This window comes from Squalius cephalus (assembly GCF_949319135.1).
Source record: "Squalius cephalus genome assembly, chromosome: 20".
Classification (NCBI taxonomy): domain Eukaryota; kingdom Metazoa; phylum Chordata; class Actinopteri; order Cypriniformes; family Leuciscidae; genus Squalius; species Squalius cephalus.
Window position 1 is genome coordinate 15,637,958 of NC_137141.1, and position 26,490 is coordinate 15,664,447.

Genomic DNA, 26,490 nt, shown 5'->3' on the forward strand with positions numbered 1-26,490 from the left:
ACCCCATTGATTCACTATGAGTCCATTGAGAACTTATTTAGAGAATTAATGTGACTTGGTGAAGGGCTGCAGCTGCACTGATCGAGACTGCCATTATAAAATTAGGGTGTCCAACTGATCCAGATTCACAGCTACTCCTGCAATCTCATTTAACTGGACAGGTTTATTCCTCCCTGGAGAACTGATGTATTCATCAGACTTTAAAGGCCTGTGTGGATCAGAAACAAGCATGAGATTTATTAGATCAACATTTGAATTAAACTTCACAAGAAACGTGGCATAAAATCTATCTGATATGCTCTGCCAGCTTGAGATTTGGTTATTGCCATTGTTTGCGGGAGATAATGTGGTAAGCAGATGTAAATGTAAGGAAGGCCGTGGAGTGTCCCTGATCCACACAAACTGGATGTAGTGTCGTGAGATTTACAGCTTGGGGCCTGCTTTAATACTGAAACTGTATTGGCGCCCTGGCTAGTCTATGTGGTCTCTACGAAAAGAGAAAAGCAAGATAGAGCTCAGTGTCTGCAAGCGAGAGAACGAGACAGAAGAAAAGAGTAATGCATCGAAGCCCTGGGCATTTTAATTGTGATGAAAGTAGGTTAACCAGAGGGGATATATTACCAGAATGTGGAATGGATGGGGGACTAGGGACCATGCGAAAGGTCCTGCCTCTCACCTTGAATCCTAATAAGACACATGTGCCGGGGAGCTGCCAGAATATTCTGGTTCCACTCTTATAACACACCTCATCCAAGTGCTATTATGCAAGTGCAACTGCAAATGAATGATATTCATTATATTAAATATTCCCACTTTTGTTCAGTTGATGGTCGTTATCATTAATGTTAAATGTGGTTTGCGTGTATGTTCTCCTGAGATTCTCCTGTGTTCTTCTGTTTGTAGGTAAAAAAACTATTCATCATTCTTGTTAGATTTCAAACCCCAGCCATGGCAGAATAACTGACCTACTTTCCCCGACCGCTCCCTGTGTGTGTTTTTTCAGGCTAGCTTAAATGAGCAGTGCAAGGCACGTCTATGTGGAGTGGTTGCTGGTGAATTGTCTGCGTACAACTTCTACCCAGCTGAGGAGGACATCAACAGCCCCACTCCAGCCCCAGAGCGCAGCCAGACTTCTATGAAGTCTCCTATGAACCAAGAGAGCCCACCACAGATACAGAGCCTGAGCCTGCCACGATGCCAACGCCAGAGCCCACACCTGAACACAACATCGCCCTGGAGCCTGAAGCCAACAGAGAGTTTGACCAGGTGTGTGAGCTGGCTATATCATCCTGTGAGGAGGGTATGAGATGAGTATGAGGGCATGGGATGGAGCCCTCCCCATACTTCCACTGTTGAGGGTGAGCTGTACCAGGTCCCTACAAATGGTATGAGGATTTGGAAGAGAATTTCCCTCAAAGTCTCCCATTGCTGCTGGTCCCGCCCAGCTGCAAGTCTTCTGCGACTCAGCTGGTCCAGCTCCAAGTCTCCTGCATCTCTGCTGGTCCCGCCCAGCTCCAAGTCTCCTGCATCTCTGCTGGTCCCGCCCAGCTCCAAGTCTCCTGCGTCTCAGCTGGTCCTGCCCAGCCAGTCCTTTGGCCCCGCCTCCACTGGCTCCCTCCAGTGCCTTACCAAGCCCATCACTCCAACTCAGCTCATCGGCCAGTCGGCTCCACCTTGGCTCCTCCCTCCCTCAGCTCCACCTGTGGCCGTCGTCCATACAGTTCTGCCAGGCTCCCTCATCCCTCCGGCTCCACCTTGGTCAGATGTTGCTCTGCCTGCGTCACAGACTTCAGGGCCTTCATTCATTCGTGTTGGATTGCAACCACCAACCGTAGCAGGATAACCGACCCTCTAACAAATTAAAATATGGACTTACCAGCTGTCTGCCTGTATGTTCCACCCTGTTTCCAAAACTCATTTGTTTGACCTTCCTAAGGCTGACAAATTTGTGGTTAAATTTATTTTAAACACTGTTCCTGAACATTATAACCCCAACGTTTGACTGTGCGCTGCAAATTTTATGGAGGAGAGTTTCCAGAAACTAAAAGAGTACAATGCATGCTATGCACAAAAGCTTCTCCTGAAATGGATCAGTTTCCACTTTGTCTGGACAATCTGTTGTTTGTGGATCACAACTTGTAAGTATGTCTTATTATTACTAGTTGCATTTTCTATTAACAGTTCCATTAATAAGTTTAATGTTATTGCCTCGGTGTAAACAAAGAGCAAAGCTTCGCCTGCTAGCCAACATTAGTGTTGATATAGTGTTTACTGTAGTTTTTGTAAGCTCATCCTTTTGTAAGGCTGTTCACCACCCCTTAGGAAAACTAGCCTCGTTTTGTGATCGATTACTGTTTGTATTACTATAGTTTTCCAACAAGTATTATGATTAAATGGTGTAAAACTTTGTATCTAAAATGAATAAAAAAAAATAAAAAAAAACATACCACTCTGAAACGTCCTGTAAAATCTGTGCTTGCAAAGTCAATGCATGTAATCCATTCTGCACGATCCTCTTGCTTGTTAACATTCTTAAGTCTGAATCTTGAATTTCTTTGAAATTATTTACATATTGAGTAGATTTTGCGGTTATGAAGGGGCATGACATTTCCCGAACTCACGCTAAGCGGTGCCAATCACAGCACACTGGGACCAGCTAACCAATCACCGCGCATTTCGGAAGGAGGGGCTTAATCGAAACAGGAAATAAACGACGCGTTCGGGCCAGACTGGGTAGAGAGGTGCTGTAATAATGTAAAATATGTGAAAATTAGTGTTTTTTTTTTGAACAATGACACATGAAAATATTACACCCCAAAAACAAAATCAAGACTTCGTAAAAGGGCATAATAAGACCCCTTTAAGAAACATTTATTTTTATTATCAAACAGTTGTGCTGTTTTTTTTGTGTGGAAACTGCATGATATATATATATTATATATATATATATATTAAGATTCTTTGACTCTAGTTATTTAAGTTCAATAGAACGGTAGCCTATGTATTTGAAGTAGAAAATCTTTAGTAATATTATAAATGTCTTTACAGTCACTTTTGTTAATTTTTTTTGCATCCTTGCTGAATAGGCTATTAATAGAAAAAATCTTACTGACCCCAAACTTTTTTTTTATATATAGCTCAATTACACATTTTCATATTATTTTATACAATTTTATTATTATTAATTGTCTGCATTACTATATTTCTATATTATTTCTTAAATGAAACACATTGGGCAACTTAAATGAAACACAGCTGAAAACATCATTAGGTTCCTAAGCTATAAAAGAGGGCACCTTTCTTTTGAGGCTGTATTCTCTGAAGACAAACTTGTTTGTCAATACAGTTGTAATTGAGCAGGGCTCAGATGTACGACTACAGGAATGAAGTGATGACTATTCTACGGGAGGGCAGATGCCCGCCGTCCCTGGCAACAGTGAGAGACTGCACGGGCGTCACTAGTAGTTATGCAACACACTAACACAGACAGCCTAGAGTGAGAGAGACTGAGCGCTTTCATTAAGGACTCTGAGAGCTCGGCAGGGGTCTCTGCCATTTCACGTACAGAGAGCCAGAAATCACCCCACTGCTATTGCTAAAAATAAAAGCTTTCCTTTCACTGACGGATGTGGTGACATAAAAGTTGTTTTGTGTTTACTTTTTTACCTTCTTATTCTCTTCCCTCTCGGGGTTCCTGGGAAAAGGTCCCTGGCTTTTTCAAAGCATGACAGGTTGATAGACAGGAATGAGTTCAAAGAACCTGTAACCTTAACACACAGCTGTCTTAGTGATCATACAGGTAGATGCCGTTGGATGGGAAACAAAGAATAAAGAATCAGATAGCCAGTTTCATATAATATTGATAAGAGTCATTCCTCAGATAGAAAACTATGGAAGCTTTCGAAGATATGCATCGGGCCCTTTGTTGTAAAGCATCTAATGTTTTCATTTAATTTAGGCTAATTTAATGCTTTTTATAATAAATGATTTACAAAAAGTCAATTTTCAATCAATTTATTAATATGAACAACAACAACAACAACAACAACAACAACAACAACAACAACAACAACATCATGCGTATGTGGCTCGTAGACACTTGATATAAAGTTACATTTAATGGCAGGCGTTATAAGAACTTTGGCGCCCCCTGTAGGAAACATTTATGTTTTACATAAAACACATCACTCCAATTCCTTTTATTGTCTTAACTTTGAATATTTTGTTTGTATATTTTATGATTAATTCCTAGGAATTGTTTAAAAAAGGCCACACAAAGCCAAAACAAAAATGTACATCCAACCGATCCAATTCGTTAATTATATGTTAAATATAATAATGTATGTAAATCCATTATATATTTCAAACAAAGAAAGTCCATGGGGTAAACACAAAATAAAAATGTAGCTTATTTTTTCAAGTAACATCAACAGAGATGTTTTTTTTTTTTTAGAACAAACAGCTCTCACTTCAACTATTATAATATAATATAATATAATATAATATAATATAATATAATATAATATAATATAATATAATATAATATAATATAATATAATATAATACAAATGTATTTATTTAGACCCACTTTTTAATCCATGTGATGCGTTTAGGGGCAACCAGAGGCATGAGCACTGGATCTGGGGGCAACTTTCTTCGACACTCCACCAGATTTGCATCTGATTGGACATTTGATGCAGCGCTGCTTTAACTGTCCAATCATGTGACAATAAGGTGGGGCCTCGAACAGCGCTGTTTCAACTGTCCAATCAGCTGTGAGTAAGGTGGGGCATTAGAGCTGATTCACCGGGAGCGAGTGAGAGCTACAATCTGCTTAGACTCAACAACACGGTATCGGTATGTAAATATTCCTGTGCACTTGTTTTTTGTCTTGTCGCTGTGTTATATACAATACTGTCGACTTAATCGTCTTAATAATCTTGAATTATTTTCAGAGATATATGTTATGGGATAAACATTTACATACGTTACCGTGAAACTATATGTCTCACATGTTGCAACAGGTTGTTGTAAGCGCGTGTGCTTTGTTTACATTGGCAGCAGGATATGTGTAATACGTGGCAAAAAGTTATCAAATGTCTGAACACGCATATGGAAGATGTTTTTATGTGAAGTAGATGTAATAATGAGACTTTTCTAGTTGTTTTTGTGCCATTGTTACATGTTGAAGCATGTCTTGCTCATTTGATAATAGAGCACAGCAGATTGTTGTCTGATCAGCATATATTAAGATGATAATGAAAGGAAACGATCATATCTGAATATACTGTTGTGGGACACGAGCTTTTTGTGCACTTGTGCCAGTCCCAGTACTCAGCCTATTTTGTTGTTTCACTCGTCAGTCTGCTACAATTTTATAATGCATACATTTATCTATCGTTGTCGCATCTTATTTTTGATACATGACGCCATTTTTGCATGTTCAGAATTTGTGAAGAGTTCATCAATGATTTTGAAGTCCCCGTAGTCACTAATTTTACCAAGGTTACCAAAAAAAAAAAAAAAAAAAAGGGTGCTCAGTAGAGGAACTTCTTTAAATTTGATGATTTCAGCATCTTTTCATAATTTTGTGATAAAATTAAAATAAAATAAAAAATCACAAAGACTAAATGTAATATTTTTTTTTAGTGTCAGTATTCAGGCTGTCTTAAAAGTTCAGGTGATACCTTAAAAGGTTGATGATTCATGCTGCACTGCATAGATTTTTGTCCAATCAAATACTTTCTAAAGTTGCATTTCTAAAATGCCCCTTCTAATACCGCTTGCCCAATACCAACTAATTTAAAAGGAGAGACAATACCTTTGTTATGTCCCACCTCAGTTTCTATAGGAAATCCATCAACAGAGAAAAGAAAATGGTTCTTGTCGAGAAGGTCTTTAATGACAGTGGTGGATAATACTAAAGTTACCAAAGGTTTTTGTAATCGTAATAACTAGTAACTATGGTACTTTGGCAGAAACTGTGGTTACCATGGTAAATGTTTTAAGAGGTGTTCAGTTCCCCAGGGAATAGTGAAACTGAAACTGCTGTGAAAAGCATGCGGAGGCGGTGGTGCCCATGTTTTTGTTGTTTTGTATAGTTATGTCATGTGATTAACATAGCATGTCAGAAACCTTTTTCTTGTTGAGTCATTGCGAGAACTGGGCTAGTATGGTTTGCTTTCGTCTATGAAGAATTAGAAACATATGAATTTCCATGTCCTTGTTGGGATTTACCAGACTATGAAGCACCACTCTATTTAATTATCTAAAAATCTAGACTAACTCTAAAAATAAATATGCCATTTCAGATATAAATCAAGTGTAATGAATAGACCCTGTATGAACCTTTGTCAGGTTTTGACATTGACATTTTTGAACATTTTGTTCCCACAAAATATATGTGTATTTTACCTGCCTGCATTAACTCAATTATATTTAGTCTTACTTAGGTAAAAAGAAATGGTGTAGTTGTCAGCATACACTATTTATCTTCACACAGGCTACATTACCGCGAGGTAAGTGTGGCTATCCAGGGGTAAATGTCCTTCATTTGCTGCATTTATTTGTCCCAGGTGGTGAATTGACCTTTTTACCTATACATGGATTCAGTTACTTGTATTTGTTTTTACTCGTTTTACTTGTTTTGGAACTGGTGGCAGTGTCTTTGAAGACTGGGCGCAGCAGGATTTTCTGGTAGTGTCTGGAGATTATGGTGTTATTCATGTGAGCTTCGCTGCTCTGTAAACAGTTTCTCTGTGAACTTGGCATGAAGCTGAGAACTTTTGGGAGGCAGGGGGGTGTATGCGCTTTTTATTAAAATCTAACCAGTCTTTGTTGTCTTTTGGTGCATTGCTGAGTTTTAGTGAGACAGCCCAGCAAGCCCACTCTATGAGATAAAGCTGTAGGGAATGGCAGAGTCTCTCTTGCCAAGCACAGTATGAGACATTTGCAGGAGTTAAGGTGGCTGATCTGGCTCTGCACTGGCCACTTTAAACCTGCAGGAACCATTAATGCCAGTGGTTAGTGAGGGGTGATATATGTATAGGTAATATAAATTTCAAAACAACAACAACATAATCTGGCTTGACTGATGCAAAACAAACTAGACCACTCAAATCTTGATCACTTCAATTATAATCAAGCTGTCTGAAATCAAACACTTGTTTTTGTCACATTGCAAAACTACTCCAGCCACATTATTTTCCCCATTTCTCTGAATTGTTTCAATATTTTTTTATTTACAAATATCATACTGTATGTCTGATTGAATGCTATGAATTTTATGTCAAATATTTTGATTGCTAAACCATAGACCCAGTGTTACTTAAGGATTTTTTTTATACTATTATAGTATTTATTAATATTTTGAAGTAGCTGATATTTTATATTTTATTTTAGTTCCAGTTGTAGTAATTTTGTTATGTGCTTTTTCATTTTTATTAGTTTTCGTCTTTAAAATGTTTCATTTTTAGTCATTTTAGTCATTTTAAACCTAAATTTAATTTCAGTTGGTTGCCAAATGCCAGGACAAGTTTTTTTACGATTTGCAATGTGGAAATTAAGTTAGCTTTTTTTTCCTGTGAATGTGTGCGCTCTTCCGATTCATTAGACGCTATAGTAAATAACTGGAGGAATAACAAAATGCAGTAACACAATGCAAACCAGTTTGTTATGATTATGATAATAATAAAAAAAAATGTGATAACAAATAACAGTTTGCTATGTCCAGCAACACTTTTAGTATAGCCAAAATGACTGGAAGCCTCGACAGAATCAAGTTACCATGGTCGTGCGCGCTCCTACGTTAATAAAAGGTGAACAGGAGGCTGAACTGAGCCCTGTTGGCTTCTCATGATGAGATGCACCTGATGCTTGTGCTCTGCTACGGTCACATATGTAGACCGTCTGTGACCACCATGCATTTTGAGGTCCAGGTGTGGCTTGACATTGCAGCACCACCACAAAGATAATAACTGTTTATTCCTGCCTTTAGACACTTTGTCTTTTGTTTGTCTTTACTCCTATCCTATTTACATGTACTGCGTGATGCAAATTCACTAAGACTGTGAGCTCTGACAGCAGGAAATTATGCAGTGTCTATAAGCACAGTCTGAATAATGATGTCATGCATGATCATGAGCTCGCGGAAAGGTCGTGCGAGTGAGAGATCTGACACAGTGAGAGAGTTTTGCAGGCCAGCTATGCCAAACGTTTGAATATTGTGCACATATCTTGTTGATGCCTGCATGCACCACTGACATAACTGACAGACTGCCAAAGCCCAAGCCTGTTGGAGTCTGAGAAGTGGATGAAAGTTTTGTAAGATTTTGCAGCTGCAAACATTGGTGTTGCTTTGAAATTCTGGCTGCACACTCTGAAGGCTCCAGAGAGCAACTAAAATGGCCAGAATTCAAAGTTTTCACAATAATTTAAAATCTAGTCAGATAGTGTAATTGCATTTGCATCTGTTTTTGCCAGATTTGATTAAGTCAAATTATCTAGGTTCTGTCACTTCGGTCTGTTTATTCTTGGTTTGGTGACAGAGCTCGGACACTCCTATTGTTTTGTGATAGTGAGCATGCGGTTCCGAGTTTGCTCATGACAACATGAGTTGTTTATGTGCGGAATGTCTAGTTTGGTTTTGGTTCTGTGTCGGGGTTCGGACATTCATGCGTGTGTTTGTCTTCTGTGAGCACACGAGATAAGCATTCATTTCTTATTTAGAGTATCATTTCATTAAAAAAAAAAATGATTTCATAATTTGGGGATAGTTTGCCCAAAAAATTAAATTCAGTTAATTTACATTTATTCACCCCTGTATGACCAACATGTAGGCCTATGACTTTCTTTCTTTAGCGGAACATAAAAGAAGATATTTTGAAGAATGTTGGCAATCAAACTGTTTTGGTCTGTAAATATAGGCCTATCTAAATACCAATTCCGATGCAGCTTCTGAAAAAAATCATGGCCGATGTAGCCTAAAAGTTTATGTGTAATAAATTCTATGTTGAATCAAATAAAATATTTCTTTCTAAAACTACTTTTTGTAATGTCTATATGATGCTTTTCTCATTGCACACAATAATGACTTTAAGGCCTAGTTCAATTAGGACATTTAAGTAGCTTTTATAAACGTGCCTTAGAAAAAAACATTACTGGTGGTGTGCATCTTGAGACAAAACAATGGCAGGGACATATTTGAAGATATGTCAGTACAAGTTGCTTTCAGGTAAAACAGCTCAAACATGCATTTTAGTCTGGGACTACTAGGCTTAAGCCCTGTCTGTGAAACCGGGGGTGAATGATCTTTTGGGGGTAATTTCTCAGCCAAATTTAATGTGCGATTAATTAGATTAGGCCTAATGAATCGGCACATCATGTTATTAATTAGATTAAAAATTATATTCGCTTGACAGCCCTAGTATTGTATTTTTTAAAAAGTGTCACAAAATAGTGTAACAAGTAGTTACAAAAATGGTTATTGTTTAGCATTCATTTCATAAAGACCCTATTAATTCATAATTAGTTTTGTGTTTTTTAGTGTTAGTTTTCAGGCCATTTCACAAGTTCAGAGAAAATGGTGGTAACTCAAGTTGTTTGACTTTGTTTCGTTTAGGACCTGAAAGCCCTGTTTATTTTTTTAGCCCTGTTAACATGGTTTTATTTTTGTCATGTTAATACTTTACACAAATGTAAAAGTAAGAAGAACCTTTTAACTTTTAAACACAGTTACATGACCGGACAAGAAATGGCATATAGTGGAAGGAAGGAATGGAGGAATATAGTGCTGATAGACAGCATCCAAATCAGTAGGAAGGAATGGAGGAATATAGTGCTGATAGACAGCATCCAAATCAGTAAATTACGGCTGTTGTTTTTCAGTATGGTTTCACTATTCAAGGATGGGTGTTGTGAGATGTTGAATGAATTCGGTAGTTGGAGGGAGGTGCTTGCTTTGTTTGGTGTGATAAAGGGGGCTGAGGAAGGGTAGCATGTAGCCGGATTGTGAATGCAAAGGAGATTCATCAGAGCGAAAACATGTTACGGAACTGGCCCCAATTTACTAGATTGTTCAGCACGTCCAAGTGTGTTTCCTCTATTAAAGTGTGTTTCCTGCAGGGTCTTGATTTAGGAGAGAAAATTGGCCCCTCTCTGATGTGGAAAAATCCTGATCACAATGGTTCTCAGCTTTTGTTACTGTGCCTTTCCTCCTTTGTGACCTTTGAAGGGCATCGGTGACTTTAAGGTGGTGCATTTGTCACCCAGTTCCTTGTGAACACTAATGAGACATTAGAGTGCAGTGGTCCTTGACACAAACTTTGATTATATTTACAACACACTGCTTTAATGTATGACGTTGCATCTAAGATGCCACAGGGGCTGTAGTAGCTCTTTGTGTTATAAATAGTTTTCAGTTGTCAGACATTTATCAGTAGTCTTTCCTGCAGCTTCACACAGCCTCCATCCTGTATAGAAAGGCCCTGTCGGAGCATGTTGTTTTCTGTTTGGCAGTCAAAAACACTTACACAAGCCTTCAGTATTTACTGCTGTCACTTCTTGCTGTCAAAGCCACAAATTTGCAACCTTTTTGTACTCTCTACAAATGCAAGTACAACATAACTCATCCTGTAAAGCCAGTAGAGCAATCCTGTAAAGTAGGCTAAGTAGAACGATTCTTCATTATCACATGATAAGTAATAGGGCTGGTCAATATATTGAGCATTTACAATATATTTTGTAGTATTTTGTTGACTATTCAAAATCACACAATATTGGGATGATTTAAATGTGCTTTTTTTTTTTTTTTTTTACTATTTTGTGCCCACTCGTGTCAACCTGCATGAAATCGTTAGGACAGACATTTTAATAACATCTTATTTAACATAAATTAGAAAAGTTGAAAAGTTTGATCAATTTCAAATCAGCTAAAAAAAATCAATTATCAATGGAAGTTCACAGATGACATTTCAGATGCATAGCTATGTTTTAATAAAAATACAGATAATTATAATTTATTATATTAGAAATTTGGTGCATATACGCTATTGTACCCGAACAGTAAAGAAAGTTTGGGGTCAGTAAGATTTTGAAAAAAAGAAAGAAATTAATACTTTTATTCAACAAGGAAGCATGCAATTGATCAAAAGTTACATTAAAGATATGTATAATATTACAAAAGATATTCTATCTAAATTTTTTTTTTGTTTTTTTGTTTTTTTACTTTAAAAAATTGACATTGAAAAAAATAAGAAATGTTACTTGAGCATTAAAACCACATATTAAAATGATTTCTGAAGGATCACATGAAATGTATTATGTATACTGTATTTCTGTTCTGTTTAAAAACAGTAAACAAGCCTTATTTATTGTAATTATTTTTAATATTTTCACTCTACTTAGCAACAATAACTGTTTGGCCAGTAGTTTAAAGGAAAATACCTTCATATTGAAATGGATCAAATCCCCAATGAATAGCTAATGTTTTTGTTTTTCTTTTTAAGCCTTCCTTAGGTGGGCATGGCATTCAAGATTTGTTGGAGTGAGATAAAGTTACAAGGTGCAAGCAACTGAAGACACAGGACAGAACAACTCCCCATGGCTGCTACAGCCAGTGGCAGAACTGGAACTCCAAGACCGGGGTGGGTCGCTTTTTCAGATGAGGAGTCACAGGCAGGTCAGTACAAACATTGTCTTTACTCACAAATCACTAGATATTTTGTGGGTTCAGTTCTCTGGTATCAAACATGGTAAAAAAATGTATACCTTGAATACTCTGCTGATGAAAGTAATAAACGTAAATGTAAGTACCTATTTGACCAGTCAATAATAGACCTTCTTCAGAGATGATCTTCAGTCTTTACAATGTTAGGTACTGTATAATGGTACTAGGTCATGTAATTTTCAGAACTTGCAACTTTCAAAACTGTTTCATGGAAGTTTTACACATTTGGAAAACCTTGTCCAATCTTGGATAGAAGGATTGTTGAATGTTACTTTACATGGCAAAGAAAGGCTCTAGATGACTTTCTTGTACCTAATTGAAAAATAGTTTTGCACCATACATAAGGAATTATAAAGACATGTAACCTTTTGCAGATTGGGTATCAGTTTGTTTTACTCTGTCTGAGTTTGCGTTCAGACCTTTCCGTGAGATTCCTGTGTCCTTAGGTCATTGCTCCATAGTGATTACTGCGGGAACGGTCCAGAGCTCTTGCACCCTGCTAGATTTAACAATCAGCTGTGACATTTTAACTGAGCAGAGGCTGTATTTCACTTACCGTGTTTGTGTGTTGTTTCTTCTGCTCTGTAGATGTGGACCACCTCCAGCCCTCTTTAGACCAGCCTGTGCTGGACTCCTCTACTTGGGCAGAAGTACCATGTGTGCCTGGCCACAAGACAGAGCAGACGAATTCCTGGGTTCAGTTTGATGACAAACCATGGTCACCCTCTCCTCCTCCCTCAACGCAGGTAAAAGGTATGAGAACTTCCTAAATCTTTTTTGTTTTTTTCTTTTTTTTGCATTAAAGGTGGAATCTCAGAATCTACCTAAGGGATGTACAGGATTCAGTACAATATAATCCAGCTTCCTTCAGTTTGTTTAAAAATCATTGACAATACTAGAAAACAGGGAAATGCAATGCAAACAGTTTCGAAAGGGGTCATATTGTAAGGAAATAAGATCTTCTGAGAATTAAGTTCTGTAAGGTTAAGGATTCCCATTTTAAAACAAACTTCCTCCCCTGCCCAAAAAGACCATTTATTGAAACTGCCCTGCTTTTTTATATAAAAAAATGTGTGAAATAAATATATATTTTTTTAATGAAGAGTTCATGTAAGTGCATGTACATTTCCTGTTTCATAAAATTAGTAATAATAGTTTCATAATGAGACTCAAAATAAACTCTGCTTCCTCAACAAGTGAGTAAATAGACATGTGACTCATGATATTGACAATTCCTCTGGAGAAACCTGGGGTTATGCCTAGCTTAAGGGCACAAAGGCAACCTTTCAGTACCAGCCTTGAGCTTCTAACCATTACACCACACCCATTTCAACAAGTATTTCCCAATGTTTACAGTTTTCCTGAGAAACATTATTCTACTGATTTCTAGAAATGAGTTGGGTTTGGCTGATTAGGACTGTGTCACTTCCCTTAGGCCTGAGGCTTGGTCTAGACTTGCCTGTCTCTCTTTATCTCTGTCTGTCTCTTTTTTGCACACATTGACTCACCCACCCCCACTCTTGACAAACCCGGCAGCTTTGCCAGCAACTCTTTCCCAGGAAATCTCCTATGAGAGGCCGGGTGCAGCAACACGCAAATGGCCAAACCCTTCAAACCCTAATTGAAGCCATAAGCAGAGTTTTCATCTCAGCTGTTGTTGCTCTTGCATGAAATCTGCCTAAGGATGAAGTCCAGGGTGCAGCCAGTCTGTCATTCTTTCATAATATGATCACTAAGAGATCAAGCCTGGGTTTGTTAAAGTACTGCTTATTTACTTTGATTACAGGGGCTGTCCAACATATGATTTCTGGTTTGATGCCTTTATTTTCATGTGTGGTCTAGAGCAGTGGTTCCCAATCCTGGTCCTGGGGACCCACAGCTCTGCACATTTTATATGTCTCCTTTATCTGACACACCCAGTTCAGTTCATAGAGCTCTTTCCTAACGAGATGATGATCTGAATCAGGTGTGTTAAATGAGGGAGACATACAAACTGTGCAGAGCTGTGGGTCCCCAGGACCAGGATTGGGAACCACTGGTCTAGAGGAAGGTTTAGCAGCCAGGAAGCCAATGTCATATGCTGGGTTTATCCAACCACAGTGTCTTAAATTATTTATATTCGAAGGCATTCAGATTCATATTATTTTAGATCAAATGAATACTAAGGGGGGGAAGAAAGGAGTAAAAGCAGTTTATCTTTTATTGCTAATGCAGCAGAAACCTCATGTTGCCATGGTTATATTAAATAAGTGTATTGTGAACGTAATGTGATTTATTGACTAAAAATCATTTGGAGCACATTTGGATCCATCTGAAGTTGTGATTATGGTGATATCAGTGGTTTGGGAACCCTCAGGAAAAGGAGTGTTAGGTGGAGCAATCCCACATGCACACTTTTTTTCTTTTCTCATAGACTGAGAATATTATTCAAATCTTTTAAACTATTCATTTGAAACATTGAGATTCCACTTATCACTGTCAACATGGATAAATGAAAATACAGAGATTTTTTGGTTTTGAATGCATTGAATTTGGTTCGAAAACTAGTTAAAGTGTAATAGTATATGTGAATGAACAATGTTTACTCGTTCTCTCTGTTACTTGGATCGAGAAATTCATGTTTATTTTTCAGCTAAAGTCTTTTGACAGCTCCAGGGCTTTTGTGAAAACTACAGATTATACTTCCGTATTTTAGCATCCACGGACCGTCAGATCAACAGAGGGTTATTAACAGAACAGTTATTGTAAAAGTAGGTTTATCTCTGAATATTGTATCTTACTTTGTCTACTCTTTAAACAGCATTATGGTAAAAATGGAACACTATGGCAACATCTTTCTTACCTGTACGCGACAGCGTTTTGCTTCGAGTAGTCGAAGAGAACTGACGGAACGGCAGTTTCTTTCAGTTTTTAACCTCTTTTTGGCAGTTAGCCTACATTTACATTTATTAATTTAGCAGACGCTTTTATCCAAAGCGACTTACAAATGAGAACAATAGAAGCAGTTAAACTAACAATAGGACAACAATATGCAAGTGCTATGACCCTTCCCAGTTTAATCTTAACGCAGTATGTGTACTTTTTATAATATAATAGATATAGAATAGAAGATAAAGTGTTAGTATTAATGGATCAAGTGTTGCCGAAAAAGATGTGTCTTCAGCCATTTCTTGAAAATGGTCACGGACTCAGCCGCTCTGGTTGAGTTGGGCAGGTCATTCCACCAGCATGGAACAGACCAGAGAAAGGTCAGAGAAAGAGATTTTGTGCCTCTTTGAGATGGCACCACAAAATGACGTTCACTTGCAGAACGCAAGTTTCTGGATGGCACGTAAGTCTGAAGTAATGAGTTTAGGTAGGTGGGGGTAGAGCCAGTGGTTGTTCTGTAGACAAAAGTCAGTGACTTGAATTCGATGCGAGCGGCAACTGGCAACCAGTGCAATTTTGTGAGGAGAGGAGTGACGTGTGCTCTCTTCGGCTCGTTAAAGACCACTCTAGCTGCAGCATTTTGGATCAGTTGCAGAGGTTTGACAGTGCAAGCTGGAAGACCTGCTAGGAGAGCATTAGAATAGTCCAGTCTGGATCGAACAAGTGCTTGGACAAGGAGTTGTGTAGCATGCTCTGATAGGAAGGGCCCGATCCTCTTAATGTTGTATAAGGCAAATCTGCAGGACCGGGCAGTTCTAAATGTGGTCTGTAAAGTTCGATCATCAATCACAACTCCAAGGTTCCTGGCTGACTGGATGGAGAAGTTGTGGTGTAGTGTTGGGTTGGCCGGGACCACAAGCAACTCTATCTTCGCAAGGTTTAGTTGAAGGTGGTGGTCCTTCATCCATCCAGAAATGTCTGTCAGGCAGGCTGAGATGCGAGCAGCAACCGTCGGATCATCAGACTGGAATGAGAGGTAGAGTTGTTTCATCAGCGTAGCAGTGATAGGAAAAGCCATGTTTCTGAATCACAGATCCTAGTGATGTCATGTAGATGGAGAAGAGAAGTGGTCCAAGCACTGAGCCCTGATCCCTGGTGGTTAACTGTGTCAAAGGCAGCAGACCGATCCAGCAGGATGAGAACTGAGGATTTGGAAGCTGCTCTTGCCAGTCTCAGAGCTTCAGTTACAGAGAGCAGGGCAGTCTCAGTTGAGTGTCCGCTTTTGAAACCAGACTGGTTGTTGTTGTTCAGGAGGTTGTTCTGTGTTAGAAAGGAAGTGATCTGGTTGAAAACAACTTGTTCAAGTGTTTTTGCGACAAATGGAAGAAGGGATACCAGTCTGTAATTTTCCAGATGTGCTGGATTTAGAGTGGGTTTCTTAAGCAGTGGGGTTATCCGAGCCTGCTTAAACGCTGTGGGAAAAGTACCTGTGTGAAGAGAGGCGTTTATGATGTGCGTGAGTGCAGGTACAACTGAGGAAAAAATGGCTTGAAGTAGATTAGTGGGAATAGGATCAAGTGGACAGGTAGTAGGGCGATTGGAAAGGAGGAGTTTGGAGACTTCTGCCTCTGAAAGCAGAGAAAAGGAGGGTAGAATGTGTGTGTTAGCTGGTAAGATGTGTGTGTTAGTTTGTGGTTTGGTAACTTGGCCGCTGATGGTGGTTGTTTTATTTATGAAGAATGTGGCAAAATCATCAGCTGTTAGGGTTGATGGAGGAGGAGGTTTTGAAAAGCATGCGAGAGTCAGAAGAATTGTTAATTTTATTGTGATAGTAAGTCATTTTAACTGTAAAGATATTAGCAGAGAAGGAAGGGAATGATAAAAACCAAGGACAATAGGATATTTCGATTTGCGCCACTTCCACTCTGCACCCCTGAGTTTAGAATGATGTTCGCGGAGGACATCAGATAACCAGGGGGCAGAGGGTGTGGCGCGGGCTGGCCTGGAGGAAAGGGGGCAGAAGTTGTCCAAGCAGGATGTTAAAGTGGAGAAAAGAGCATCAGTTGCACTGTTAGTATCTAGTGTTGAGAGCTGATCAGGTGGAGGAAGTCTGGATGAGACCAAAGAGGATAGACGAGAGGGTAAGAGTGAGTGTAGGTTTCACCGAAAGGTGACCTGTGGAGGAGTTTGTGTTGTGTTCTGAGGCAGGTTGAGGTTGAGAGTGAGGAGGAAGTGATCTGAGGTGTGTAGCAGAGTGACCAGTGTATGGTCAGTGGAGCAGCAGCACGTGTAAATAAGGTCTAATTGGTTACCTGATTGTGAGTAGCCGCAGTAGATACTCGTTTGAGGTCGAATGAGGCAAGCAGAGTGTGGAAATCAGCAGTCTGAGGCTTTTCTAGGTTGATGTTGAAGTCTCCAAGACCTATGAGAGGAGTACCATCCTCAGGGAAGGATGAGAGTAGCACATCAAGCTCCTCCAAGAAACTGCCAAGTTGACCCGGTGGACGATAGACAACTACAAAATGGATTTGAATAGGCCTAGTGATGGTAATTGAATGCGATTCAAATGAGCTGTTGTCTCACAGAGGTGGTAAAGGATAACATTTCCAATCGTTTGAGATGAGAAGACCAGTACCTCCACCCCTTCCGGTCAGGCGAGGGGTGTGTGAGAAAGTGAAGTTAGTGAAGAGGGCAACAGGTGTGGCAGTGTCCTCTGGTTTGATCCAGGTCTCAGTCAGGGCCAATAGACTGAGACCTGAAGGACTAGAAATAGATGTAATGAAATCAGCATTGTTTACAGCGGACTGGCAATTCCAGAGACCGATGGGAAAAGAGAAAGGTACACAGGTTGCTAGGGTTGTGCTGCCTCCTACGTGTGACATTTAATTTACGCGTTAGTAATAGTAGGGATTTGAAAACACATAGTGAAAGAGAGGTCACAAACAGAAAGATGAGAAGAAAAATTGTTTGAGTAGAAGAGAGAGTAAACAACAAGAAAATAATACTCAAGTGCCTTGTCGGTGTCCTTGCTCGGTGGAGTCGCGCAGGTAGAGTCGCTGGTCTTTACACTCTTTGGTCTTCACATGATGAGGGCTTCACACGAGGGCTGCCGCGGTATACTACTTTATACTCGCCTGAAATGTCGTTATTGAATACAGCTGGACACGCCTCACTAGCAAAATTGTTTACCACGTGACTAAACGTCAACAAACGAGACTTCACCAACGAGATTTCAGCTCATGACCACAGTAAACAAACACTGTTTCTTAGTAACTACAACTGCACTTTAAATCAAATGAGAAAAAGATGCAAAACACGTACAGTTACTGTCACCAGGCACGTGCACACATAGACATCAAAGGGGGCTTGAGCACCTGCCCTTTTTATTCCTGGAGAGAAAGTGCCCTTTTTTCTGGGGTGCTTTTTTTTTTTTTTTTAAATAATATATATTCCTGTTTGCTTCCCTGTCAAACAAATATATTTATTGAACATTAGTATATCTAAATAGCAGGTCAGGAGTTCTGAAGCGCTCCCTCTCTCTCTATCTCTCTCTCCCCCCTTGGCGTCTCTGCGCAGCGGCGAACAGCGGCACACATCGGCACACATCATACACACACACACACACACACACACACACACACACACACACACACACACACACACACACACACACACACACACACTCACATAATCCCGCTTATTACATGGCTACCTACCAAATAAATAATTAATTTGACACAAAATATTTATTTAAAAGGGAGTTTATTGATTTAAACCCGATTGTATTGCTTCCAGAAAATAGTACGCTCCGTCTCTATGGTTAGAATCAGGTTAGAATAATAGCAACGCTCTGTTTTTCATGGTAACGGTCTGTTATACTCACTGATCTATATAATGACATAATGTCATTCTATATAGATCAGTGGTTATACTCCGCACAGCGGTCTGTTATCAAGAAATAACAGACCGCATTCTACATTGGAATTCAACCAAGCCATGTAATAAAATAAGTTAGTAATAAAATAAGCATATATCACCACCAGATATGCTTTAGTTATTTTGTTTATCCTATTTACCTGCATTGCCCTGTCAATTAGATGCAAATTTTCAATTTGTATTTTTGTATTTTGTCAATCATTTTTGCAGTGATTTTTTTCAGTAAAGTTAACAAAATAGCAGCAACAGCCCTCTTCAGTTTAGAGTGAATATTTGTGTTGATTTTAAAGTGTTATGTATTCTGATAACACCAACATAATTAAAATGATGTGCAAAAATAAACAAATTATTAGTAAAACACGCCCCTCTGCCTGATGCAGTTATTTAGGTTATTCTAAATATATACTTGAAACTAGTAGCATAGAAAATGTTTTCAAAACATGCACATTGTGGAATGGTTTCCTTTGCTGCTCTATAAACCTAGTGAATACTAGGAGACCATGGTTTCTGTGTGAACTGATTATTTTGTAGACATCTTTTGAAAATGAAACAATTGCGTGAGTTTGAGGAAGATAAAATTAATTAACTTTTTAAATTAATTTTTTAAAAAGGAAGTCAGAGTTGCGTTAATATATATACTTTTTTGTTTAAAAAAAAGAAAAAAAATACGTAATGAGAAGTGCCCTTTATTTCACTTGAGCCCCTGCCCCTCAAAATGTCTGTGCACGTCCCTGACTGTCACCTCCTGTTGCTTGACTGCTTCTTTCTAATAATTACTATAAAACACACTGTATAAATAGTGCGAGCTGGCTTAGGCCACGCCTAAAGGTGTGATAAAACAGTGTTCGTAGTCATCCAGTTTGAAATGTTGACTACAAACACGTTTTTTCAGATTTTCTGTTCCTGCGTTCTCTCCATATTTACGATCCTTTGCAGCCTTTAGCCGCTGCCTACAATATTCTGGATCCTTCACCGTACCAAAAGTAACTCGCTCTTGCTAAATTCTTGCACCCGTGAACTATACAAGTTGACACCATTATAACTAAAAGTTTGCTAAGAAGTATTTCCTACTAAAGCAAGGCGTTTTTGACTCTGGTCAAGCGTATCCATAGCAGACTAATGGGAGTGGTCTTGGATTTAATGGGTTTTTTTTATGCATTTCTACTGCATAAGTATCATAATAAAAATTGTTTTTTTTTGTATTTATCAGCAGTTTCTCGGCAGGAGAATATCCAAATGTAATGTAATTTATATTTTCAAAAAATTTGAAAAGAGTTCTATCAAACGATACCTACCTTTTGACTCTCCTTGTTATAGTTTTGAAGTTATGAGTCTTTACTTTTTTGTGTGTCACTCAGACAAAACAACTCCAAAAATGGCCTCAGGGTTTAAGGGGTTAAAGAATTTAAACTAATTCAGTTTATTAATTTGAGGTAAGCATAATTATTTCAATTTGCATTGTCATTGGGTGTACATGGGTGCCATAAGGTGCCATTTTAACTGTTATAAAAAGGGGATATTTTGCTGGGCATATTAGTGACAAGCAGGTCATTGTGTCATTTGCAGCATCACTTGTTTTTTCTCTGCATCAGTTGTGAAGACACACTAAGGGTGTATTGCTTATATTTTCCTTTGGTGACTTAATGTGAGGAACATTCATGGAGTTCTGTAGAAATCAAAACCTTTGGGCATGCTTAATAAAAGTGTTATGCTCAGTTTTAAAAGTTGTTGAACTATCATTCTTTGTACAGTAAGTTGCTTTTCCTAGTAAAAATATCGCCATGTTTTATTTTAATTACTCGCCAAAGCAAGTTTGTCTCTTGTTTTGCCCTTGGCAAGTGATATTCACTATATTCCTCTTAATTGACTGTACTTTAATTTTTCAAACTGATGATGCAGTCGTGTCTTAGACTTATCATCATCATAATCATATGACACATCATCTTTTTTGTCTTTGTCACTGTGATACTCACAGTCAGATGATGTCAGTTCAATGCTTCAAACCACTTCTCTTGATGTTTTTTTTCCTTGTGTAATAAAGGAAAACATTTACATGATATCCATTCTTTATCTATTTCAACCCATGTCCCCAATTATTTTAGATTTTTCTTATAACATTGACAAGTTCTTCTTTATGCTGTAGGTAGGCCATAAAAGTTTTAAGGCACTACTTTTGTGAACTCTTTTAATTGAGCTCCAGGGGAAAATCCATTGAAAGAGAATAAAACCCTGTATGGTTGGATTTGTTGCTAGGCAGTGTACACATCCTGCTTGGCATGTTTCTGAATCCCAATTGTTTGATTAAGCATCAAAGTTGCCTACATGTATTGAAAGAACAGGAAGTGTGTCATCTGACTTTATATATTTACTCCAACCTGCATCTAGAACCATTGTTGTATGAAAGCATTATTAAAGCACTACATAGTAATTCATAACATAAAAAAATGTGTCCTCTGATAGCAATTACAGCAGTGCTAATTAAAATCATTGAGTAGATTGATTCAATTGTTTGACGAGGCTGATACACATCAGTATGCTGTGCTATCTTACCTCACCCTTGATGTTTAATCCTTTTACTAAAGCACTTTCCCGCACTGTGAATATTTAATAGTCTCTTGTCCTAATTCAATGATAACACCTGTTCATTAGCAACGCACATTTATTTGCACACACACATACAAGGGTTGTGCACCATTCACAATTAAAAATGACAATGCCTTTGGATTCCAATTAAATTTCTGAATTTGAATCAAATTCTACTATTACGAATAAGAGACATAATTGTCAGTTGAATTTCAGTTTGAAAAGAAATAGTTTAAGGAAAGTAATTTAAGGTAATTAAAATGGAATGAAATTCAAATAAATTATAGAAACAATTATCTATACTACCAATAAAAACATTTTTTAAATGTTATTTTTATTTTATTCACCAAGGATGCTTTAAATTGATCAAAAGTGACACTGACAGTAAAGATTATAAAAAAAGTAAAAAATTCTGTTTCAAATAAATGCTGTTGAACTTTAAGAATGTTAAAAAATGTATCACAGTTTCCACAAAAAATATTAAGCAGCACAACTTTTTTCAACATTGATAATAGTAATAGTAATAATAATAATAATAATAAAAAATTCTTGAGCTGCAAATCAGCATATTAGAATGATTTCTGAAGGATCATGTGATACTGAAGACTGCAGTAATGATGCTGAAAAAGCTTTTCCATCACAAAATATATTAAAATAGAGCACAGTCATTTTAAATCGTAAGTAATCATATTTCACAAGATTTGACTGTATTTGGATCAGTAAATGCAGCCTTAAGAGCATAAGCGACGTCCTTATTTTTGGATGAACTATTTCTTTTTAAATCCAGAATTTTGCTTGTTTATTTTTTGAGTATGTACCCCAAATGTTTATCTCTATAAAGATATTTCTGTTTTATTACAGGTCCCAGACACAGCATTTGCTCTTCAGCCAGTTTCTGGAGTACCGTTCCCCCTTCAGAGAGCAGCTGGACCACCCAATCAGAGGAGCAGAGCTCCGTGAGCATGGGGGCGTCTTCCTGTGACCTGCCCTCTCTTAGCACCGAAGAGCCACCCAGTCAAACACCCTCCTGTCCTCACTCTCCAAGTGAGTACCACACACACAGTCTATACTAGTTAATAAATGGGTAACTCTCATCATCCGAACGTCTGCAAGTGGCGGTTTTATATTCACCCAATGCCTCAAACAGTAATTAAAGTCTGTTCCCTCGTGAGAAGACATAAGGAAGTGAGAATCGCACAGGAAATGCTTCACACGCTGAATTATCCATCAATAAATCCCTTCCGTTGCTCAGCACAGCCTCCAGGGTTGCATCCAATGCAGGCGGAATGAAAAGACGTCAGGTTTAGGAGTAAATGATGAAGGAATCGGGACAAATAAATTCTCGCAGTCTGTGACAGCTGCTCCTCAGACGCTCCTCTCGTGTGAGTGATGGTGGCTCTGAAGGAACGCTGTGCTGATTTGAGGCAGGACGCTCTCTGTCTCGCAGGTAATTTGCGGCAAAGCGGTTAGCGCTCCTACACGATCCATCTCAGGCCTCTCGCCTCAGCCTTCCAGCAATAGCTCACTCAGACCAGGGTTTCTATGGAGACAGGAGAGGGTGAGGTGCTTAAGACGGTTTTATTTATTAAAATGCAGCATGCTTCATTTCTCAGACTGAGGGAAGATGAAGTCACTGCAACATAATTTTCACTTCAGGGAGAAGTGAATAGCAGTGCATGATATTGAGTGTTAGTTAAAGCAGATGTTACACTAAATAGTCAACTGTGTAATTACGACAAGCTGCACTAGAGTTTTATCATAAAAAGATTTGAACATTCTTTAAAAAAATATATATAAATATTCTTCACTTTTTCACTTTCCACAAAAATATTAAGCAGCATGACTGTTTCAACATTAATAAGAAATCTTTCTTGAGCATCAAATCAGCATATTTGAATGATATGCTCTCAGATTTGCTTGTAATTGCTGATTATTTGTGTACATAGTCCACTGTAATTGTTTGACCTGCTTTCACTGTTTGTACACATTGCACATCTCCATTTTATTTTTCTAGTGAATGTCCTTGGCTTGTGTTGTGTGTACTTTAAGCACTGTATGCCAAATGTTTTCTTTAGAGGGATTCTCTGTGTGTGATTTACAGCTTTTATTCATGAATGAAACATGGTTAGCTATGAATGTGTCATTGTAAGTCGAGAGACAATTAGTCGAGAGAGAATATTTATGCAGCAAGGCAGGTCTTTGCTTTCTGTTGGGACGTGCAATGTATAAAGGATATGCAATGCACATTTTCATTTCCTTCTTATTCCATTTCCGGTGGTACGTAAGAATAGTTGAATGATTTTTGAAGGATCATGTGACACTGAAGACTGGAGTAAAATTCAGCTTTGTCATCACAGGAATAAATTACATTAAAAATAGAGAATATTTCACAGTTTTACTGTATTTTTGATCAAATAAATATGGCCTGGTAAACAACAGACTTCTTTTAAAAACATTCAAAAAGTCTTACTGACACTAAACTTTAAATGGTAGTGTAAGTCTACTTTGTCACTTTGGATAGTAGCATGACGGAATGAATAATCTGTATATAATCTATCTATAATAATAATCTGAATAATAATCTAAGTACTTTTTTTTTTTTCTGAAGAATATGCGAGTAGAAAAAAGGTGTTCTGAGAGGTTGTTTGGATGTTGCTTTCTGGTTACTCAATTAATGCTAGTCTCTGGTCTCTTGATATGACTTGGGTTGCTCCATGGGATTTTTTTTTCATCCATTGTATTGGCCAGGTGTCGGCATACCTGTCCTCAACAAATCGGAAGCTTTGAGGTGTCATTCATGCCTGTAGTACAAATAATCTACATGCTCATTAAACATTTGCAATAGTAATAGCAATCATCAAGTCTTTGTCGAAGCATTTGTGGGTTTTGGATTTTCCATATGGCCTGTCTATGAGAGACACCATTAGACCTACCTACAGGCCTTTGCTCCTGCTCTCAGTATGTTGAAATCTTGGCAGCAGGGTGTTGTTCTGTTTGTTTTCCTTTCACCATGTGACCCATGGGTGTTGGTCCATGATTGTTTATTTACATCTGAATTGAGAGTGAATTTGCTTGTAATTGCTGATTATTTGTGTACATGACTGTAATTGTTTGACCTGCTTTCACTGTTTGTACACATTGCATCTCCATTTTATTTTTCTAGTGAATGTTCTTGGCTTGTGTTGTGTGTACTTTAAGCACTGTATGCCAAATGTTTTCTTTAGAGGGATTCTTTGTGTGTGATTTACAGCTTTTATTCATGAATGAAACATGGTTAGCTATGAATGTGTCATTGTAAGTCGAGAGACAATCGGACACGAGTGAATATGAATATTTATGCAGCAAGGCAGGTCTTTATGAAAGCTTTCTGTTGGGACGTGCAATGTATAAAGGATATGCAATGCACATTTTCATTTCCTTCTTATTCCATTTCCGGTGGTATGTAAGAATAGTGTTGTTCATAGAGATGCATTGGGTGTGTGTGCTCAAGAGAGGAAGAGAAAGAGCATGTGTGTATGTGGTTTTGTCATATCCAGTGGAGCCCACACAGAAGGACATTGTCGTCAGTTTACAAATCTCTACAGGGAACAGCAGAAGTAAACTGTAATCTCAGATCAGTAGAGGTTATAGAGTAGAGCAACAGCTTGTTTAAGAGTACATCCTGCTGGGAATCTTGCACGCTTTCTCACCGTCTCTGACCTTTGACCCCTGTAAATGTCCTCGCAAAACACCCACCTCCTGTGACTCGCACCTGCAGCTATCTGCTTCTCACCAGCATAGTTTGGCGAGTTTCAAATGGGATACATCATGGAAAGCAGGATTTTTCTTACTTGTTTGAAATAAATAGTTTGAGGGTTTAAAATGGGCATTTAAAATGAAATATTACAGTAAGAGTGCTAATCTTGAGATCAATACATGCATTTGATGTGAACAATAATCAGTTTAAATGGGTGTAGTAAATTCTGCAGTAATCCCCTGTTAATGCTCTGGGTTTGTTTAAAAGGACTGATCTGAAACCAGCAAAATAAAGGTCAGTAGCTCAGTGCTGTAGGAAAGGATTGAGCGATCTCAAAGCAGATCAAGACATCAGTGCAAACACAAGCTGTCACCCATTTGTCTCAAGTCTTAGTTTGCAGTCAGATGCCGGTTGACTTGCACATTTTATAGCTGTATAAAAATAGTTGTTTGTTGCACACCATCATATTATTGATGAGTCAGTTTCTGCATCACTTTTTCACATGTCTTCTCTTTTATATGACACATAATATGGATATTCATGGACATGGTTACAGACAAACATGAGAGAGCTAAGTGCGGGCGACTTTCTGACCTTGTTTCCCACCAGTCGTATTTTTAAAGACTGCATTTCTGTGTCGAGGTGTGGCAGAGTTTCTGTAAAGACAGCTACCTGTCAAAAGCTTAAGACTCCTCCTGAGAGGGAGGCAGGCAGATCAACAGGCATCTACATGTCTGTGCGGGCACTCCATGGACAGAGGAGGTCATGTGACCTGCTGCTTACAGCTTGGTGTCGTAGTGAAGTCTCACAATCGGTGTCCCATCTGTTTTCTCTCTTTAGCACCTGGACTCTTGACTGCTGTACTGGTGAGTCTCTTTCCCTGCACTGTTGCTTTGTGGCAGGCTTTGCATAGAGTGTTTGTATCAAAGTTTTGGCTGACGTTGGCTTATAAATGCTTCTGGATCAACATTGTTGCGATATGAGTTTTGATTTTCACCATTCTTCCTTCCTCTTTTAAGAAACATATAACTTGGGCATCTTTTATTGCTGATTAAGCATGCAATCATCTTTCAATTCTGTATTTTAAGATTTAAGTTTGTGTAGTTTGTTTTAAAAAAGAAGCGGGGTGTTGGAATCCCACTTGGCATAGCTTATACAGCCTCAGGATCAGCACTCTATCCATGCTGAGTTTTACTTAGAGCTAGAAGTTTGAAGAAATACCAGTAGGTTGATGCTTAGCAACAGGCTTTTGCTTTTTTATGATTTACTTAGTAGAACGGAATCTCTAGACTGCAAAAAAATTATTTCAAACTTGAGAAGCAAGGTTGTGTAAGATACTGTTGTTCTTGTTATAATTTGAGATATAATCTCAGAAAGTAACTTAAGCAGTTTTGCTTAAGCAAATTGGTCATGTTTTAAGGATGATTAAAGTATTATTATTATTTTACTGGAAAAATATATATATTGAATAAGAAAACGAATTTTGCAGTGTATACGTGTGTTTTGCGATTAAACTGCAGCTTTGTTGGAAGAAAAAAATATTGATAATATTGTCAATTTGTTAGATTTTTTTTTTTTGTGAATTTAACTTGAACTTGGTTGGACCTTGAACCTTTGTTCTGATGGTTACAATTTGTATCTC

General features: G+C 38.2%; 1 protein-coding gene across 3 annotated transcripts in view; it reads left to right on the top strand.

The window, feature by feature from the left end:
• The first annotated feature begins 4,786 nt into the window (after nucleotides 1–4,786).
• The window catches only part of ston2 (stonin 2), a 28,608-nt gene continuing 6,904 nt past the window's right edge, over nucleotides 4,787–26,490 (top strand). Inside the window, exons 1-4 of one of the 3 annotated variants that reach the window (XM_079853405.1) lie at nucleotides 4,787–4,857; nucleotides 11,505–11,677; nucleotides 12,314–12,478; nucleotides 21,974–22,156. In XM_079853405.1, coding sequence (XP_079709531.1) covers nucleotides 11,599–11,677; nucleotides 12,314–12,478; nucleotides 21,974–22,156 — 427 coding nt within the window. In that variant the 5' untranslated portion in view covers nucleotides 4,787–4,857; nucleotides 11,505–11,598. Of the gene's footprint in view, nucleotides 4,858–11,504; nucleotides 11,678–12,313; nucleotides 12,479–21,973; nucleotides 22,157–25,537; nucleotides 25,715–26,490 lie in introns of those variants that run through there. The other 2 variants (XM_079853406.1, XM_079853407.1) reach the window with 2 other exon arrangements.